Source organism: Mobula birostris, chromosome 2 (genome assembly GCF_030028105.1).
Source record: "Mobula birostris isolate sMobBir1 chromosome 2, sMobBir1.hap1, whole genome shotgun sequence".
Classification (NCBI taxonomy): domain Eukaryota; kingdom Metazoa; phylum Chordata; class Chondrichthyes; order Myliobatiformes; family Myliobatidae; genus Mobula; species Mobula birostris.
In genome coordinates this window covers 222,310,960-222,332,697 of record NC_092371.1, presented here as the reverse complement: position 1 = coordinate 222,332,697, position 21,738 = coordinate 222,310,960, and the positions used below count along the sequence as shown (strand labels likewise).

At 44.5% G+C, this 21,738-nt stretch overlaps 1 protein-coding gene across 3 annotated transcripts in view; it reads right to left on the bottom strand.

The window, feature by feature from the left end:
* The window catches only part of med23 (mediator complex subunit 23), a 97,871-nt gene extending 83,091 nt beyond the window's left edge, over window positions 1-14,780 (bottom strand). For 2 of the 3 annotated variants that reach the window (XM_072251519.1, XM_072251521.1), the window contains exons 1-2: window positions 14,389-14,779; window positions 7,421-7,452 (exon numbers count right to left, since the gene is read on the bottom strand). In XM_072251519.1, the coding sequence (XP_072107620.1) occupies window positions 7,421-7,452; window positions 14,389-14,529 (173 nt within the window). In that variant the 5' untranslated portion in view covers window positions 14,530-14,779. Of the gene's footprint in view, window positions 1-7,420; window positions 7,453-14,388 lie in introns of all 3 variants that reach the window. The other variant, XM_072251520.1, reaches the window with a different exon arrangement.
* Between the last annotated feature and the right edge of the window lie 6,958 nt (window positions 14,781-21,738).

The window sequence follows — 21,738 nt, the reverse complement described above, 5'->3', positions numbered from 1 at the left end:
AGGTGTGGTCTCACCAGGGCCCTGTACAACTGTAGAAGGACCTCTTTGCTCCTATACTCAACTCCCCTTGTTATGAAGTCCAACATGCCATTAGCTTTCTTCACTGCCTGCTGTACCTACATGCTTACTTTCAGTGACTGATGAACAAGGACACCAAAATCTCCTTGTATTTCCCCTTTTCCTAACTTGATGCTGTTCAAATAGTAATCTGCCTTCCTCTTCTTGCCACCAAAGTGGATAACCTCACATTTATCCACGTTAAACTGCATCTGCCATACATCTGCCCACTCACCCAACCTGTCCAAGTCATCCTGCATTATCTTAACATCCTCTGCACATTTCACACTGCCATCCAGCTTTGTGTCATCTGCAAATTTGCTAATGTTACTTTTAATCCCTTCATCTAAATCATTAATGTATATTGTAAATAGCTGCGGTCCCAGCACCGAGCCTTGCGGTATCCCACTAGTCACCGCCTGCCATTCTGAAAGGAACCCGTTAATCTTTACTCTTTGTTTCCTGTCTGCCAACCAATTTACGATCCATGTCAGTACCCCACCCCCAATACCATGTGCTCTAATTTTGCTCACTAATCTCCTATGTGGGACCTTATCAAAGGCTTTCTGAAAGTCCAGGTACGCTACATCCACTGGCTCTCCCTTGTCCATTTTCATAGTTACATCCTCAAAAATTTCCAGAAGATTAGTCAAGCATGATTTCCCCTTTGTAAATCCATGCTGACTCAGACCGATCCTGTTACTGCTATCCAAATGTGTCGTAATTTCATCTTTTATAATTGACTCCAGCATGCTCCCCACCACTGATGTCAGGCTAACTGGTCTATAATTCCCTATTTTCTCTCTCCCTCCTTTCTTAAAAAGTGGGATAACATTAGCTACCCTCCAGTCCTCAGGAACTGATCCTGAATCTTTAGAAAATTGCAAAATAATTGTCCACGATTTGTAGAGCTACCTCCTTAAGTACCCTGGGGTGCAGACCATCAGGCCCTGGGGATTTATCAGCCTTCAGTCCTATCAGTCTACCCAACACCATTTTCTGCCTAATGTGAATCTCCTTTAGTTCCTTTGTTACCCTAGGTCCTCCGGCCACTATTATATCTGGGAGATTGTTTGTGTCTTCCCTAGTGAAGACAGATCCAAAGTACCTGTTCAACTCGTCTGCCATTTCCTTGTTCCCCATAATAAATTCACTCGTTTCTGTCTTCAAAGGCCCAACTTTGGTCTTAACTAATTTTTTCCTCTTCACATACCTAAAGAAGCTTTTACTATCCTCCTTTATATTCTTGGCTAGCTTGCCTTCGTATCACATCTTTTCTCCCCGTATTGCCTTTTTAGTTATCCTCTGTTGCTCTTTAAAAGTTTCCCAATCCTCTGGCTTCCCGCTTATCTTTGCTATGTTATACTTCTTCTCTTTTATTTTTATACTATCCTTGACTTCCCTTGTCAACCACAGTCACCCCTTACTCCCCTTAGAATCTTTCTTCCTCTTTGGAATGAACTGATCCTGCACCTTCTGCATTATTCCCAGAAACACCTGCCATTGTTGTTCCACTGTCATCTCTGCTAGGGTATCGTTCCAGTCAACTTTGGCTAGCTCCTCCCTCATGGCTCCATAGTCCAACTTTGTTCAACTGCAATACTGACACTTCTGATTTTCCCTTCTCCCTCTCAAATTGTAGTTTAAAACTTATCATATTATCACTACCTCCTAATGGCTCCTTTACCACGAGTTCCCTTATCAAATCCAGTTCATTACACAACCCTAAATCCAGAAATGCCTTCTCCCTGGTAGGTTCCAGTACAAGCTGGCGAAAGAAATCAAGGCTGTTTATACTATAACTCTGCCGGCACTGGGACAAGAAGCCCGAATAGAATTCTTTAATGAAAAGGAGGGGAGAATTATGTTAAAGTCCGAGAGCTGGGAAACAACCTTTGAAGAGCAACAACCACCAGCAGAAGACCCTCTACCTCCCCCTAGAGCCTTAGCGCGGGTACCAGGGAACCTAAAACATAAAAATCACGTGGGAAAAGCCCAAACAGCTCCAGAGCACAAAGTTACTCTAAAAAAGAATGTGCCACTGCCCTGTATTAAACAGTACCGTATGGCTACTGAAGCTGAAGAAGGTGTCGTTCCAGTAATTGACTCATTGCAGCAAGGGGAGCTGGTGAAGACACAAAGCCTGTGTAACACCCCTATATTACCTATCCCAAAAGTGGGCCGGAGAAATGAGTGGCAATTTGTGCAGGACCTAAGATCCATTAATAAGACAGTCATCCCCATTGCTCCACTGGTGCCAGACACCAACATTATGCTTACTTCTGTACCTGCGGGAGTTAGTACCTTTACTGTAGTCGATCAGTGCTCAGCATTTTTCTCCATACCTGTGCACAAGGACAGCCAGTATTTATTTGCCTTACTCATAAGAATGAGCAACATATGTGGACATGTCTGCCCCAGGGATATACCGAAAGCCCCTGCAGCAGTTAAAAATAAATTGGCCGAATGCCAGCTGTCTGAATATTCCACGCTGATTCAGTATGCAGACGACATCCTGATCGCTTCTGCTACAGGGCCAGAATGTCTGACCTATTCTTTAACGTTCCTTGAACTTTTGGCGAGAAGAGGGCACAGAGTGTCTGTGGAGAAAATGCAGTTTTGCCAAGAGACTGTCCTGTACCTTGGATTCCAGCTCAGTAAAGGTTGGTGAAGTTTGGGAAGGGATTGAATAAAAGCAATAAAGAAGGTCCCAGTCCCCAAAACAAAACAGGACATTCTTTCTTTCCTGGGCATGGTAGGGCACTATCGACAGTGGATTCCCGAATACCAGGAGAGGGATGCAGTAATGCTTTCTGCTACATTGAAAACGGAGCCCCTCATCGTGGAATAGACACCCGAAAGGGAGAAAGCCTTCCATAGTCGGCACGGACTAGAAGGGCCGAGATGGCCTGTTTCCATACTGTAATTGTTATATGGTTATATGGCCTAAATGTAACGGTAGAAAAATTTATTCCTGTTGTATTGGATCACCCGTGTACTGTGACAGTACCCCATGCTGTAATGCTACTGTTGAATTCAGCTGCTACTCAGCATTTTACCACAGCCAGAAGGACAGGTTATGAGGTGATTCTTCTCTCTCGATCCAACTGTACGCACAAAAGATCTTCGGCTATTAATCCAGCTAATTTTGTTCCGTTACCATCTGCACAGCAGGATGGGGATGACCATGACTCTTTGATCACAGTGGAAGCCACAACTACTGCCCCACCAGATCGGAGAAGCGAGCCTATTGATAACCCTGATTTAATAATTTTCACAGATGGCTCTTTGCACTGCCCAAGAGATGATCTGTTGCTGGCAGAGTACGTTATAGTAACTCCCCACGAGGTAGTAGAAGCTTATGCCTTGACAATAGGAACATCAGTGCAGACGGCAGAACTCTATTCTGTTACCCGAGCCTGCTTGCATTTTGGCCTAAGGAAAAGCTGCCAATGTTTATTCCAACTCATGTTATGCGTTTGGGATAGCACATGACTTTGGGCAATTGTGGAAAAATAGAGAATTTATCACCTCCTCGGGGAAAGTGATTAAACACGCCTCCTTCGTACTGAACCTTTTAGAAGCTATACAGTTGCCACAGACTTTAGAAATAATTAAGTGCGAGGCACACACCTCAGCCGAGAATGAGGTATCCAAGGGGAATTGGCTTGCAGACACGGTAACAAAACAGGTGGCCCTTCAGCAACAACCTGTGCTATAGACCCCTCGGCTTGAATCGGGAGGGAAGGAGCTCCCTGTGTGTATTGACGTCCAGCAGTTGCAGGAAGCCCAAAATCTTGCCTCACAGCAAGAGAAATGTGCCTGCAGCAAACCTGCATGTTACCAGAATACCGGGCTATGGCATCACCCAGACGGCCCAGTAGTGTGCCCGCATAGTTTAATTTTGCCCCGGCTCACCTGGCACATGGCTAGGCTCATACGGGCAAAGGAGGGATGCAGCATGCCAACTTTGTACATATGCCTGCTGAAAGGAGGTTTAAGTATATATTGGTAATAGTAGACATATTTTCCAGATGGGCGGAAGCCTATCCAACTAGGAGGAATAATGCAAGAACTGTGGTGAACATATTGATGAAAGAAATTATACCTAGGTTTGGAATTCCCCTAGGGATAAATACCAACAGGGGAACCCATTTTACAAATAAATTAGTACAGGGACTGAAGGAAGCCTTGGGGTTCCAGTAGAAATTGCATATCCCCTACCAGCCTCAGTCCTCGGGTATGATGGAAAGAGCAAATGGGGAAATAAAAGCGGCTTTGACAAAAGTTTGTCAGCAAAACAGTCTCGGATGGCCAGAGGCAATGCCCTTAGTAACGTACACTCTGCGAAATCAGAACAATAGAAATACAGGACTTATCCCTCATGAAATTTTGATGGGCAGCCTATGACAACAGGAACTAAGCCTCCCATGACCCCAGTAAAGGTAGTGCTAATATGGAATGATGAGAAGACACTGAAATACGTGCAAGTATTGTGTCAGGAGGCAGGGAAATTGTACGAGAGGGTCTGGCAAGCCCAGGCACCTTTAACTGAAGGTAATGTGCATCTGCTTAAGTCGGGAGATTGAATATATGTGAGATCAATGAATAAAGATTTGTTCTCTCCCAGGTGGAAAGGCCCCTACCTAGTGCTGCTGACGACCCGTACAGCCGTTAAGGTGAAGGAGAAACCTGTCTGGATACATGCCCGCAGGTGCAAGTTGCACCACAACGAGGATGAAATAAAACACAGAACAAGTGACGTCTTCCCTGAGAGAGAGGAACGGCACTGAGAACTAAGAACAAAGTGTTATTGAGAGACTGGAACATAAATCTATTTTAACCTGCACCTCATGTTACATACATAGTGACTGATTATTAACAAAATACATACTCAACAGAGGACTAACGTGAAGGAAGTAGTGATAATAATCATATTGGGGGTGGGATTGATTGATTACCTAACAGCATTGGAGGGTAAATACAAAGAAACAGGAAAGCAGAGAAGAAGTATTAGCCTGGGAAGGAGGGGTCTGAGCGTTAGTAGGGAAAGAATGTTGCACCTACATACCCGATGCTTCAGAAAATATGACTCATGTGTTAGAACACATGACCCAGTTGCGAGATGGAACGCATAGACTGAACTCTCAAGCCCCTCCAGAAGGCTGGGATTTATTTAGGTGAGTTAAATCAGTGTTAGGAGAAGGAATATTTTCCTGGCTATAGCCCCTCTTTTATGGCCTCATTGCCCTGGTCTGCTTAGTGGTGGTAGCTCATTGTGTCATACAACTCTGCATTTGCTGGGTCTGCGCCCGTACGAAGTCAAAGTCAGGGAGACGGTAGCATTACTCTATGCGCAATCACACATCACGGGAGACAGGAAAAAAGAATGAAGAGGAATGTTGTACTTATATTCCCGATGCCACAAAAAACATAACTGACTTAGGCCAGCACATTATAGAGAAGGTTAAGGAGATTAGGAAGGTGGGAAAACTGCTCAAAAACTTTAACAGTGGAGGATCTTGGTGGGAAGGAATATAGGGGTGGTTTTCAGGCTGGGGAAGCTGGATAACGCATGGAATACTAATAGTGGCAAGGACATGTGTTTTAGGGTGCTGTGTATATAGAGCCTTGAGATTGTGCTGTTACCAGTTAATAAAGAAAACTTTATCAGGACCTGAAGTCCCGGCTCCCCAAATGACCAGAACCTAACCCAGCAAGGAACATTGGTGGGGTGAGGAGGTGCATCCGAAAAAGGAAAGACCCTTCCCGAAGGGGTATGACCCACCATATGAGGACCTCAGTAGTGACGAGGAAATACCGTAAGTGTTGATCTAAAAGATCAACAAGCAGGGAACTGTGGAAGAAAATTTAAAGCATTATTACCGATTAGGGACCAAAGGGTCAAGCCATTTCTGCCACGACAGCAGTACTGTCTGTTCTTGGTAAATTGCCAACTAACCATACCTAGCTGCAAGTAACTGACTCGCATGCTTGCTTGTACTTTGAGAAAGAAGTGGTAACTTGTTTCTCTCAGGAATCATTGTTCCGTAATCTGCCCTAACACGGTAAGCAGAGTAACTTTTAAGCTGATTGGTGTTTCGGGTTATCATCTAGAACATGCTGTGAAACTTTTCTATTCTATTTTGTGTGAGAAAGTGCTTTTTGTCACGTATATTTTGATTATAAATATGAGAGTAACCTTTTGTTGAGCAGAGCTGTGGAGCTCCACTTTAGGAGTCTGCATTCTCTATGATATCATGTAATAAAGCCCTTTAGTCTGAAACAACTTTCTGAGTCTGCCTGATCTACTCTGTCTGCTGCTCCTGAGATTTATCCGCAACAGCCTTCATCAGGACAAGGTCTCAGGCCTAAACATCAAATGTACTCTTTTCCATTGATGCTGCCTGGCCTGCGTAGTTCCTCCATCATTTTGTATGTGTTGCTTGGATTTCATGGAACATTAAGTGGGGCAAGGGATAAATGTCCCATTCTTCTTCAAAGCTTCAGTTCAAGAGAAGAGAAGGGGTCTTGGATTAATGTCTCTGTCAAAAGGCAGAGATCAGTGATGTCATTGGTGTAAGATGCCCCGTGAAATTTAAAAAAAGTAGTATTTGTCAGCTTTGTGCCAAAGGATGTCAATTGTGAGGTTAAACAAAGACTAATTTCAGTAAACCTGCATACTTTTCTTCAAACACAAGTGAAAATCAGGATTTGCAAATTCTGTCACACAATAAACAACCAGCTCGACAGATTAATAGTGAACAGCAGTGCAAAATGCTCTAAAATTCAATCTTGCTTGCTGTCAACTTCACCCAAGTAAACGCAATGAAATTTGAAGTCAGAAACATCTGATGAAAAACCCTCAACACATGTTTAGTGCCATCAACCTAACAAGTTTCTAATTCTTGTTTTCTTCACACCCTATCAATGAAAATTGACCCTTGCAGTGTACGCGTATGTAAATAAAAATAGGCTTTCAAATAGAACTTACAATCATGGTCCATATTATACAAGTAAATTTGGAGCAACTGATAAGGTAATAAGATAGAGAAAATGCATGAATATTACACTTTTCATCTTTCACTAAGATATTTGCTTCAGGTGTTGTTCGATACTATTTACCTATCATCTTAGTAAATTCAAAATAATCTTTTTAAATGTAAAAAAATAAATTCTGTCCAAGCCAATCCCAATTAAAAATTTATTATAATTGTAGCTCAATTATTATTGGTGACAATTGTGGGCTGCCCCCATCACATCCTTGGGTGGTGTGTTGGTTTTTAATGCAAACAACATGTTTTCATGTGCGTGATAAATAAATTTGAATCAAAATTGCTAAGATGTGGAAGTATACACTCACCCAGCAAATGCTTCCTCAATTACTTCAGTTTTCTGCAAAAACAAAAACAATAAGCTCATGAAATTTGGATCAAAGCAAGGAAAACTTGGCAGTCTAATAAATAAAGGAAAAAACTGTAGGTTGCCGAGAAGACACACAAAAAAAGCAAAAACAGAAGTTAATAAACTGTCAATAAAAATAGCCAGAAATTTGTTGGCTTTTCAGTACACATTTATAACCAGTAAGTGACAAGTCACTGTTAGCCACAAAACTACCAGACAACAACCATCTCCAACAAGAGAGAGTCGAACCACATACAGTATATTTGACATTCAATGGCATTACCAGGTAATCCACCATCAAATTCATGGGAATCCAGAATCCCAGACGGACCAGCCATACAACAATCACATCTACAAGAGCTAATCTGAGGGTGTATTCTCAGGTGAGTGCCCCATTTTCTGACAACTAAAAGCCTTTCTGCCATGTACAAAGCACGTCAAGAGTGTGATACAATAGCCTTCACTTGTCTGGAAAACTGGACTGCTAACTTAATAAGATTGGGACCCTGAAGGATCAAGCAGGCCACTTAATTGAAACCCCATCCACAACCCTAGGCATTCATTTCCTTCACCAAAGGTGCACCATGGCCACAGTGGCATATGTTTAGTGCCACCATCTACAAAACAGACCTACAAATGTACACCATCTACAAAATATACTGCACTCTGTAAGGTTTCACTCCTAATGTAATGGTTTCTCTGGAGCAGCAATGTTTGGGTTATAACTGGAGATAACGGGGGCTTTGGAATGTGTGTCATCCAATGAGAGGCACATTGTTTCTTTCTTGTGTGTCTGAGAGAAGGGATGCGCGGGCTTTTAGTTCAGGAGAAGATGGAGAGAGAAGATGCCAGAACGGGGAAGTCGCAGGCTACAGGACTAAGCGGACTTGGAATGGGGTCAGGAGACGACGACAGCCGGGGGAAAATGATGGAGAACAAACCGACGTGAAAACAGTGAGCTCTAATGTGCCCATTAGACTGTTTCATTAAAATGGGCCCTTTTTCTTTTCGTTTTCTTTACTAATCCTATAACCAAGTTAAGAATTATAAAGCTCAATTGTTTAATTGCATACTGTGTACTGTTTGTTATTTTGCGGTACTGATTTGTAACAGGGGACACATCATGCAGGATCCACCCAAAGAAGATTTCACAAGTTTGGCCGGGCCAAAGGCTTTCTCCCGCTAGATTAACGAAGCTGGCCAAACCTGAGGGTTACACTTACTTATCAAGGATATTTTCAACAACCTCACAATCACTATCATTATGGGCAAGGTCAGCAGGAGCTTGAGAAAACAGCAGCAGCAGCAGGTTCCCATGCAAGCTGCACCCCATCCTGATCTGGAACTATATTATCAGTCCTTCATGGTCATTGTTATAGCCAGTTCATTGGCTATATTTAAGAGGGAGCTAGATATGGCCCTTGGGGCTATGGGGATCAGGGGGTATGGAGGGAAGGCTGGTGCAGGGTTCTGAGTTGGATGATCAGCCATGATCATAATAAATGGTGGTGCAGGCTCGAAGGGCCGAATGGCCTACTCCTGCACCTATTTTCTATGTTTCTATGTGGAATCATAATCATGGAGATATAGAAAAGTACGGCACAGAGTGCAAATGACACATCTAGTCTGTGCCTAACTATCTAAGCTGCCTAGTCCCATCGACCTGCACTGGGACCACAGCCCTCCATACACCTATCATTCATGTACCTATCCAAACTTACCTTAAAAGTTGAAAATGAGCTCGCATGCACCACTTCCATTAGCAGCTCATTCCACACTCTCATGATCCTCTGAGTAAAGAGGTTTCCCCTTAGGATCCTCTTAAATTTTTCACGTTTCACCCTTAGCCCATTACCTCTAGTTGTAGTCCCACCCAAACTCAGTGAAAAAAGCCTACTAGCATTTACCCTATCCAAACTCCTCATAATTTTGTATACCTCTATCAGATCTCCCCTCAATCTTCTATGTTCCAAGGAATAAAGTCCTAAACTACTCCATCTTTCCTTCACAAACAACAGGAATTCTGCAGATGCTGGAAATTCAAGCAACACACATCAAAGTTGCTGGTGAACACAGCAGGCCAGGCAGCATCTGTAGGAAGAGGTGCAGTCGACGTTTCAAGCCGAGACCTTTCGTCAGGACTAACTGAAGGAAGAGTGAGTAAGGGATTTGAAAGTTGGAGGGGGAGGGGGAGATCCAAAATGATAGGAGAAGACAGGAGGGGGAGGGATGGAGCCAAGAGCTGGACAGGTGACAGGCAAAAGGGGATACGAGAGGATCATGGGACAGGAGGTCCAGGAAGAAAGACGGGGGGGGGGGGGGGACCCAGAGGATGGGCAAGAGGTATATTCAGAGGGACAGAGGGAAAAAAAGGAGAGTGAGAGAAAGAATGTGTGCATAAAAATAAGTAACAGATGGGGTACGAGGGGGAGGCGGGGCATTAGCGGAAGTTAGAGAAGTCGATGTTCATGCCATCAGGTTGGAGGCTACCCAGACGGAATATAAGGTGTTATATATAATATAATATAAGGTCTTTCTTCCCGGACCTCCTGTCCCATGATCCTCTCGTATCCCCTTTTGCCTATCACCTGTCCAGCTATCCCTCCCCCTCCTGTCTTCTCCTACCATTTTGGATCTCCCCCTCCCCCTCCAACTTTCAAATCCCTTACTCTCTCTTCCTTCAGTTAGTCCTGACGAAGGGTCTCGGCCTGAAACGTCAACTGCACCTCTTCCTACAGATGCTGCCTGGCCTGCTGCGTTCACCAGCAACTTTGATGTGTGTTGTCCATCTCTTCTTATAACTCATGTCCTTCAGTCCAAGTAAATTTTCCCTGTACTCTTTCAACCTTATTTACATCTTTCCTTTAGGTAGGTGACCAAAACTACACACAAAACTCCAAGCTAGGCCCCACCAACATCTCATACTTCAACATAACATCCCACCTCCTGTACTCAGTACATTGACTTCTGAAGGCCAATGTGCCAAAAGCTTTCTTTATGACCTTTGAGGGAAGGATAAAGCCAGTCAGGGCAAAAGTGATAGGAGACTCTACGGCCACGTAAGAAGTGCTAGGATGGTGCTGCCTCCCCAGTGCTAAGTCCAGGGTGTCTCAGAGCGGGTGCAGAACATTCTCAAGGGGAAGGGTGAGCAGCCAAAGGTTGTGGTGCACATTGGCACCAATGACATAGGTAGAAAAGGGGGGAGAGGTGTTGCACGGTGAGTACAGGAAGTTAAGAAAGAAGCTGAAGGGCAGGACCTTCAAGGTAATAATCTCTGGATTACTCCCAGTGCAATGTGATAGTCGGGGCAGGATAATTTGAAGTGTGTGTATTTTAAAGCTAGGAGTATTAAGGGTAAAGGTGATGAACTTGGAGCAGCATGGAACAGTATATGGAACTATAATTTTGTGGCCAATACAGAGACTTCATTGAGAGAGGGGCAGGAATAGGTGCTTAATGTCTCAGGGGTCTGGTGTTTTAGAAAAGATAGAGAGGAAGGTAAAAGGTGTGAATGAGTTGCACAACTAATCAAGGATAATATCATAGCCTCACTCGGACGGCACATAATGGAAGGCTCATCAACTGAGTCTGTATGAGTAGAACTCAAAAATAGGAAGGGTGCATTCGCTCTGATGGGATTGTACTACAGACCCAATAGTCATGGTGACAATGAAGGACAGCTATGCGGCAGATTAAAGAAAGGTGTAAGAACAATAGGGTTGTTATCATGGGAGACTTTAGCTTTCCTAATATAAACGGGACCTACTGTATTCAACAGGTGCATCTAGGAAGGTTTCTTAAGATAGTCTAACAAGAGGAGGTGCTGTACTGGACCCGGTGCTGGGTAATGAGCCTGAGCAGGTGACTGATCTTTCAGTGGGTGAACAGTTAAGGAACAGTGACCACAACTCCTTAAGTCTTAAGGTAGCTATAGACAGGGATAAGCATAGACCTTGTAAGAGAGTATTAAACTGAAGCAGAACAAAATACAAGAACATTAGGCAGGAACTAGGGAGAGTTCACTGGGAATATCTGCTTTTGAGTAAGCCCATATCCAACATGTGTTGAGTGTTTAAAGACTAACTACACAGAATTCAAGACAGGTATATTCCAATCAGAAGGAAGAATAAGGATGGCACGGTAAGAGAACCTTGGATGTTGAGAACTCATCAGGCAGCATCTGTGGAAAACAGTAAACAGTTAACATTTCAGGCCGAAACCTTTCATCAGGATTGGAATAAAAGACGAGCAGTCAGAGCAATAAGATGAAGGCAAGGGAGGAAGAAGTACAAGGTAGTAGGTGATGGGTGAAACTGGGAGGTGGGGGGAAGGGGTGAAGTACAGAGCTGGGAAGTTAGTGAAAGAGATAAAGGGCTGGAGAAGGAGAAATCTGATAGGAGAGGGTAGAGGATCATGGAAGAAAGGGAAGGGGAAGGAGCACCAGAGGGAAGTGATGGACAGGTAAGGAGATAAGGTGAGAGAAGGAAACAGGAATGGGGGAATAGAGAAGGGGAGGGGGGGAAATTACTGGAAGTTCAAGAAATTGACGTTCATGCCATCAGGTTGAAGGATACTCAGACCGATAATAAGGTGTTGCTCCTCCAACCTGAGTATGGCATCATCGCGATGGTACAGGAGGCCATGGACTGACATGTCGGAATGGGAATGGGGAGTAGAATTGAAATGGGTGGCTGCAGGTGGATGGAGCATAGGTATTCAGTGAAGCGGTCTCCCAATCTTCGCCAGGTGTCACCGGTACATAGAAGGCCACATAGGGAGCACTGGATGCAGAGGATAACTGTTGTGGGTCATATCAAAGGTGGTGATGAATCAGCATACAGGAGGCAGATTGAAAATTTGGCTGAGCGGTGTCATAACCACAACTTGTCAATCAATGTCAGCAAGACCAAGGAGCTGATTGCAGACCAGGAGAAGGAAACCAAAGTCCATGAGTCAGTTCTCATTGGAGGATGAGGTGGATCCATGCATTCCCCTACTTCCTTTTCACTCACCCTTCCCCTCTATCCCTCCCTCTCGCACCTCTTGAGATCTTCCAAAATTCAAAGTGGACAGGGTCAGTAACTTTAAATTTCTGGGTGTTACTATTTTAGAAAACCTGTCCTAGACCCAGCATGTAAATGCAATTAATAAGCCAGGGCATCTTGCGGTAAGAGAGGAAGGAAGTAGTGTTGAGCCTCTTAAAGAGCATTAAGATACACAAGTCTCCAGGGCCTATTTGTGTCCTCCCTAGCCACAGACAAGGTCAGAGAAACTGGCAAGAAGCTAACGTTGTTCCATTATTCAAGGAAGGAACCAGGGAGAATGCTGGAAATTATAGACTGGTGAATCTCAGATCAGTGGTAGGGAAGTTACTGGAGAGAACTCTTTGGGATAGGATTTACGAACATTTGGAAAGCCATGGCCTAATCAGGGTGAGCCAGCATGGCTTTGTGCAGGATAAGTCTTATCTGACCAATTTGACTGAGTTTTTTGACGAGATGGCAAGGTTAATTGATGAAGGTGGAGTTGTGGATGTTGTCGACATGAATCCTGGTAAGGCATTTGACAAGGTCCATCATGGGAGGCTCACCCAAAGGTTAAGATGCATGGGATCCATGATGAATAGACCGGTTAGATTCCAAACTGGCTTGCCCAGAGAAGAAAGAGTTCTTTTACCTTAAACTCTCCCAATCCAGAATAGTTGATCCTTTATTGGGCTCAACCACGAGCTGCTCTAGAAAGCCATCTTGTAGGCACTCTAGAAATTTCCCCTCCTGGAATCCAGCACCAACCTGATTTTTCCAATCTACCTGCATAGTGAAGTCCCCCACGACTATTTATAACATTGCCCTTTTGGCATGCATTTTCTATCGCCCTTTGTAATTTGTAGGAAACATCCTCACAAATCGGGGTCTGTACACAACTCCCATCTGGGTCTTTTTACCCTTGCAGTTCCTTAGCTCTATCCACAATGATTCAACACCTTCCAACCCTATGTCACCTCTTTCTAATGATTTGATTTCATTTTTTACCACAGAACAAAGCTGCCCCCTCTGCCTTCCTGCCTATCCTTTTGATATAATGTGTATCCTTGGACATTAAGCTCCCAGCTATAATCTTTTAGCCATGATTAAGTGACGCCTACAACATCATACCTGCCAATCTGCAACTGTGCTGCAAGTTCATCTACTTTATTCTGTATGCTGTGCACATTCAAATACAACTTCAGTCCTGTATTTCGGATCTCCCCCTCCCACTTTCAAATCTCTTACTATCTCTTCTTTCAGTTAGTCTTGATGAAGGGTCTCAGCCCAAAACGTCAACTGTACTTCTTCCTATAGATGCTGCCTGGCCTGCTGCGTTCCACCAGCATTTTCTGTGTTGCTTGAATTTCTAGCATCTGCAGATTTCCTCATGAACAGTCCTCTATTCACCCTTTTTGATTTTGTCTGTCTTTTACGTTACAACTCATCCTGTTGACTAATTTTGCCCTATCATCAGCCTCTCCTCAATAAACATTGTCTCTGTTTGTACACCAGCTAGCTCATCTTCAACACTACTATTTGCAAAATACAAATGATTCTATGACACTAGTCGCACTATGCTCAACCTTTTGATTCCTAACCTTGTCTGAGGTCTTATCAACATCTGCCGTCACAACATCTCCATTAACTGTACTGGCACTCTGGTTCCCATCCCCCTGCAACTCTGGTTTAAATTCCACCGACAGCATTCCAAATCTATAATTCTGTCTTCATCTCATGTGAGCAATTACAAATATTCTGAATCCCACCGTTTTCCCTCCCAACTCTTCACCTACCCTCTCTCCCTGGAATCCTTTCCCCGGACTCCCTCCACGCACTTCCCCTTCGCCCTCCCTCCCCCATTTCATGGGATCCTTCCCCTCTTTTTCAGACGCTTACGCACCACCACCTCCTCGAAGATGCTTTGAAGCTGCGTCTCCATGGAAACGGCCACTTTCCTCGCCTGTGCCGCCCGCTCCACAGATACCCATCGAAAGCGCGAACAGTTTCCGTTTCCTGTATCAGCAGCGCCGTCGCCCCTCATCCTCCGCCCTGCCGCAAGGGCTGCGGCACCTAGGTTCCGGCAGCGTGCAGAAACTCGGCCGTGGGTAGCGCGCCAGCGGACGGCCGTCCATTCGCTGCAGCCGTGTTCGACCCCGCTGTCGGAGGGAACGCGATGGGGTTGGGGGGCTCGGCCGTTTCAGAGGTTCACGCTCTGCTCCCCTCCGGGCTCGTCCAACGAACGAGACCGCCAACCGTGCCTCAGTAACTCGGTGGGGCGAAATGCGCCGGGGGTTGAACGCCCGTGCCCGGCTCCCCCTGCGGCCAACCGCGATATGGCAGCCGAAGGACCCTCATGTCACCGGACGCCCCCGACTCCCTGTCATCTCCCACCCGAAGGGACTCCTATCCCCGCCGCCCACCGTAGGCAGAGCATAAGCGCCCCTCTCCTGCTTTGGCAGATGTACCCACGGTCTCCCGTTGTCAGCTGGAGTTTTATTTCTCAGAATGTCTATTATCACTAATATATGTCGTGAAATTTGTTGTTTCGTGGCAGCAGTACAGTGCAATACATAAAAAAATTACTTTGTTACAAATAAAGTGTAAAAGAAGAATAGTGAGATGGGGTTTATGGACCGTTCGTAAATCTGATGGCAGAGGGGAAGAAGCTGTTCTTAGTTCATAGAGACTCCTGTACCTCCTCCCTGTTGGTAGCATTGAGAAGAGGACATTACCCAGATCGTGAGGATCATTATTGACAGATGCTGCCTTTCTGAGGCACTGCCTTTTGAAAATGTCCTTGATGAATGGGACATTGCGCCTGCGATGCAGCTTGGTGATTCTACAACATTCTGCAGCCTCTTTACATGCTGCATGTTGGAAGTTCCATACCAGGCAATGATACAACCAGTCAGATGCTCGTCGTTGCCTGCCAAAGGGTTTCGGCCCAAAACGTCAACTACATTTTTCCGTAGATGCTGCCTGGCCTGCCGAGTTCCTCTAGCATTTTGTGTGAGATGCTCTTCATTGCACATCTGTAGCAATTTAGGAGTGATTTAAACTAATATGGCAGGGGATTGGGAACCAGTATGATAGAGCTGAGGATGAGCCAGCAGGTTTACAAGTACAAAGTAGATGATGGATGTAACATGAATGTAAGGAAGGACAAGCCAATGATTGGGTACAAATGCAGACAGACCAACGAGTTAAATTGTACCACAGAGGCAAAAATCCAAAGGGCCAAGAATGCAGGACTGAAGGTGCTGATTTAAATGTGCCTAGTATTTGGAATAAGGTGAATGAACTTGTGGGGTAACTAGGGCTGTGGAAAGGGCTTTAAACTAAATAGTAGGGGTGGGTTCAATAGTTTGGAGAAGTATGGATAAAGTGAAAAAGGAAAGTGTGGATAAAGATAAAAAAAAACAAAATATAAAAAAGAGAAAAGTATGAGTGCAGTGAAGAAAAGTCAAGTGCAAAATAGTAAAAGATTACAAGATTTTAAAAGCACAATGAGTGTAAGACCACTTTATTGGAATGCCCGTAGTACTCGAAACAAGGTCAGTGAACTTGTGGCTCAAATTAGTACAAAGAGGGATGATTTAGTGGCCATTACAGGGACGTGGTTGCAGGGTGGAGAGGATTGGGAATTAAATATCCAAGGATATCAGGTAATATGGAAGGATAGGCAGAAAGATAAAGGAGGTGGTGTAGTGCTCTTAATTAAAGATGAGGTCAGGGCGATAGTGAGAGATGATGTAAGATCTAAGGAGCAGAATGTTGAATCAATCTGGGTAGAGATCAGGAATAGTAAAGGGAAAAAGATCACTGGTGGGAGTTGTCTATTGGCCACCGAATAATAACATTACATAGAACATAGAATAGTACAGCACAGTACAGGTCCTTTGGCCCACAATGTTGTGCCGACCCTCAAACCCTGCCTCCCATATAAGCCTCCACCTTAAATTCCTCCATATACCTGTCTAGTAGTCTCTTAAACTTCACTAGTGTGTCTGCCTCCACCACTGACTCAGGCAGTGCATTCCACGCACCAACCACTCTCTGAGTAAAAAGCCTTCCTCTAATATCCCCCTTGAACTTCCCACCCCTTACCTTAAAGCCATGCCCTCTCGTATTGAGCAGTGGTGCCCTTGGGAAGAGGCGCTGGCTATCCACTCTATCTATTCCTCTTATTATCTTGTACACCTCTATCATCTCTTATCCTCCTTCTCTCCAAAGAGTAAAGCCCTAGCTCCGTTAATCTCTGATCATAATGCATACTGTCTAAACCAGGCAGCATCCTGGTAAATCTCCTCTGTACCCTTCCCAATGCTTCCACATCCTTTCTATAGTGAGGTGACCAGAACTGGACACAGTACTCCAAGTGTGGCCTAACCAGAATTTTATAGAGCTGCATCATTACATCGCGACTCTTAAACTTTATCCCTCTACTTATAAAAGCTAACACCCCATAAGCTTTCTTAACTACCCTATCCACCTGTGAGGCAACTTTCAGGGATCTGTGGACATGTACCCCGAGATCCCTCTGCTCCTCCACACTACCAAGTATCCTGCCATTTACTTTGTACTCTGCCTTGGAGTTCGTCCTTCCAAAGTGTATCACCTCACACTTCTCCGGGTTGAACTCCATCTGCCACTTCTCAGCCCACTTCTGCATCCTATCAATGTCTCTCTGCAATCTTTGACAATCCTCTACACTATCAACCACCAACCTTTGTGTCATCTGCAAACTTGCCAACCCACCCTTCTACCCCCACATCCAGGTCATTAATAAAAATCACAAAAAGTAGAGGTCCCAGAACCGATCCTTGTGGGACACCACTAGTCACAATCCTCCAATCTGAATGTACTCCCTCCACCATGACCCTCTGCCTTCTGCAGGCAAGCCAATTCTGAATCCACCTGGCCAAACTTCCCTGGATCACATACCTTCTGACTTTCTGAATAAGCCTGCCGTGTGGAACCTTGTCAAATGCCTTACTAAAATCCATATAGATCACATCCACTGCACTACCCTCATCTATATGCCTGGTCACCTCCTCAAAGAACTCTATCAGGCTTGTTAGACATGATCTGCCCTTCACAAAGCCATGCTGACAGTCCCTGATCAGACCATGATTCTCTAAATGCCCATAGAGCCTATCTCTAAGAATCTTTTCCAACAGCTTTCCCACCACAGACGTAAGGCTCACTGGTCTATAATTACCCGGACTATCCCTAATACCTTTTTTGAACAAGGGGACAACATTCGCCTCCCTCCAATCCTCCGGTACCATTCCCGTGGACAACAAGGACATAAAGATCCTAGCCAGAGGCTCAGCAATCTCTTCACTCGCCTCGTGGAGCAGCCTGGGGAATATTCCGTCAGGCCCCGGGAACTTATCCATCCTAATGTATTTTAACAACTCCAACACCTCCTCTCCCTTAATATCAACATGCTCCAGAACATCAACCTCACTCATATTGTCCTCACCATCATGAAGTTCCCTCTCATTGGTGAATACCGAAGAGAAGTATTCATTGAGGACCTCGCTCACTTCCACAGCCTCCAGGCACATCTTCCCACCTTTATCTCTAATCGGTCCTACCTTCACTCCTGTCATCCTTTTTTTCTTCACATAATTGAAGAATGCCTTGGGGTTTTCCTTTACCCTACTCGCCAAGGCCTTCTCATGCCCCCTTCTTGCTCTTCTCAGCCCCTTCTTAAGCTCCTTTCTTGCTTCCCTATATTCCTCAATAGACCCATCTGATCCTTGCTTCCTAAACCTCATGTATGCTGCCTTCTTTCACCTGACTAGATTTTCCACCTCACTTGTCACCCATGGTTCCGTCACCCTACTATTCTTTATCTTCCTCCCCGGGACAAATTTATCCCTAACATCCTGCAAGAGATATCTAAACATTGACCACATGTCCATAGTACATTTCCCTGCAAAAACATCATCCCAATCCACACCCGCAAGTTCTAGCCTTATAGCCTCATAATTTGCCCTTCCCCAATTAAAAATTTTCCATAAGACCATAAGACAAAGGAGCAGAAGTCGGCCATTAGGCCCATCAAGTCTGCTCCGCCATTTTATCATGAGCTGATCCATTCTCCCATTTAGTCCCACTCACCCGCCTTCTCACCATAACCTTTGATGCCCTGGCTACTCAGATACCTATCAATCTCTGCCTTAAATACACCCAATGACTTGGCCTCCACTGTTGCCTGTGGCAACAAATTCCATGGATTCACCACCCTCTGACTAAAAAAATTTCTTCGCATTTCTGTTCTGAATGGGCGCCCTTCAATCCTTAAGTCATGCCCTCTCGTACTAGACTCCCCCATCATGGGAAACAACTTCCCCATCTTTCCTGTCCTCTCTGATTCTATCCTCTTCCATGATAATGCTAAAGGCCAGGGAGCAGTGGTCACTGTCCCCCAGATGCTCACCCACTGAGAGATCTGTAACCTGACCCAGTTCATTACCTAGTACTAGATCTGGTATGGCATTCCCCCGGTCGGCCTGTCCACGTATTGTGACAGGAATCCTTCCTGGACACACTTAACAAACTTTGTCCCATCTAAACCCTTGGAACTAATCAGGTGCCAATCAATATTACAATGGTACAGGCAATAAACCAAGAAATATCTGAGGCATGTGAGAATGGCTCAGCAGTTACAATGGGGAACATTAACTTGCACATAGGTTGGGTGAATCAAGTCGGTCGAGGCAGTCTTGAGGAGGTTTTCATAGAATGCATCCGTGATGGCTTCCTTGAACAGCATGTTACTGAACCTACAAGGGAATGTGCTATCTTAGATCTGGTCCTGTGCAACAAACAGGTAAAATTAGTGATCTTGTAGTTAGGGATCCTCTTGAAAGTGTGATCACAGTATGACTGAATTCCTCATACAAATGGAGGCTGCAATAGTTCAATCTAAAACGAATGTATTTTGTCTGAACAATGGAGACTACAATGGGATGAGGGAGGATTTGTCAAGAGTAGACTGAGAACACAGACTATCTGGTGGGATGGTTGAGAAACTGTGGAAGACTTTCAAAGAGATTTTTTATGGTGCTCAACAAAAGTATATTCCAGTTAAAAACAAAGACAGTAAGGGTGGGGAGAGCCAGCCTTGGATAACAAAGGAAATAAAAGAAGGCATCAAACTAAAAGCTCGTACATTCAAAGTTGCCAAGTGTAGTGGGAAACTGGAAGATTGGGAAAACTTTAAAAAGCAACAAAGTACCACTAAGTGAGCATTAAAGAAGGGAAGCTAGATTATGAGAAGAAAATAGCACAAAATATAAAAGTGGATAGTAAAATTTTTTGTAATTATATGATGTGGAAAAGGGTGGCTAAAATGAATGTAGATCCCTTGGTGGACGAGAAGGGGTAATTGATATTGAGTATTGAGGAAATGGCTGAGGCTTTGAATGACTATTTTGTGTCATTCTTCACAGTGAAGGACACATCTAACATGCCAAAGAGAGATGCTACGGATGCGATGGGAGATGAAGACCTCAGTTCAATAGCTATCACTAAAGTGGTAGTGCTGGGCAAACTTGAGGGTCTGAAGATAGATATGTCCCCTGGTCCTGATGGAATGCATCCCAGGGTATCGAAAGAAATGGCAGAAGTTATAGTAGAGGCTTTGGTGATGATTTACCAAAATTCTGTGGACTCTGGGCAGGTCCCGGCAGACTGGAAGACGGCGAATGTCATGCCACTGTTCAAAAAAGGATGTAGGCAAAAGGCAGGTAACTGTAGTCCAGTTAGTTTAACATCTGTAGTTGGGAAAATGCTTGAAGCCATCATTAAAGAAGAAATAACGAGGCATCTGAAAAGTAATGGATCCATCAGATGGACGCAGCATGGATTCAGCAAAGGCAGGTCCTGTTTAACAAACTTACTGGAACTCCTTGAGGATATAATGAGTGCATTGGATAGAGGGGAACAGATGGACGTTATTTACTTTGATTTCCAGAAGGCGTTTGATAAGGTGCCACATAAAAGGCTTATCCATAAGATAAGGATGAATAAAGTTGGGGGTGATGTAGTAGCATGGATAGAGGATTGTTTAACTAAAAGAAAGCAGAGAGTTGAGATAGATGGGGGTTACTTTGGTTGGCAATCAATGGTGAGTGGTGTGCCGCAGGGGTCGGTACTGGGCCTGCTACTGTTCACAACATACATTAACGATCTCGAAGAGGGTCCAAGTGTAGTTGATCTAAGTATGCTGATGATACTAAATTGAGGGGAAAAGCAAATTGTGCAGAAGATACGGAGAGCCTGCAGAGAGATAGGTTAAGTGAGTGGGTAAGGGTCTGGCAGATGAAATACAATATTGGCAAATGTGAAGTCATCCACTTTGGAAGGACAGATGTAAAGGCAGATTATTATTTAAATGGTAAAAAATTGCAGCAAGCTGCTGTGCAGAGGGACTTGGGAGTGCTTGTACGTGAATCACAAAAGGTTGGTTTGCAGGTGCAGCAGGCTATCGAGAAGGCATATGGAATGTTGGCCTTCATTGCTAGAGGGATTGAATTTAAGAGCAGGGAGGTTATGCTGTAATTGTACAGGGTACTGGTGAGACTGCACCTAGAGTACTGCGTGCAGTTCTGGTCTCCTTACTTGAAGAAGGATATACCGCTTTGGAGTTGGTGCATAGGAGGTTCCCCAGGTTGATTCCAAAGATGACGGGGTTAGACTATGAGGAAAGATTGAGTCACCTGGGACTGTACTCGCTGGATTTCAGAAGAATGGAAGGAGATCTTATAGAAACATATAAAATTATGAAAGGTATAGATAAGATAGAAGCAGGAAAGCTGTTTCCATTGGTAGGTGAGACTAGAACTAGGGAACACAGCCTCAAGATTCAGGGGAGTAGATTTAGGGTGGAGATGAGGAGGAACTACTTTTCCTAGAGAGTGGTGACTCTGTGGAATTCTCTACCCAATGAAGCAGTGGAGTAAATATATTTAAGACAAGGTTGGATATATTTTTGCAATTAAGGGTTATGGGGAAAAGGCAGGCAGGTGGAGATGAATCCATGGCCAGATTAGCCATGATCTTATTGAATGGTGGAGCAGGCTTGACGGGCCAAATGGCCTACTCCTGCTCCTATTTCTTATGTTCTTATGCAATTAGAGATTGGTCAGTATGATGTCGTGGGCGTCACTAAGTCATGGCTGAAAGGAGGCCATAGTTGGAAGCTTAACATTAAAGAATATACAGGCAGTCCCCG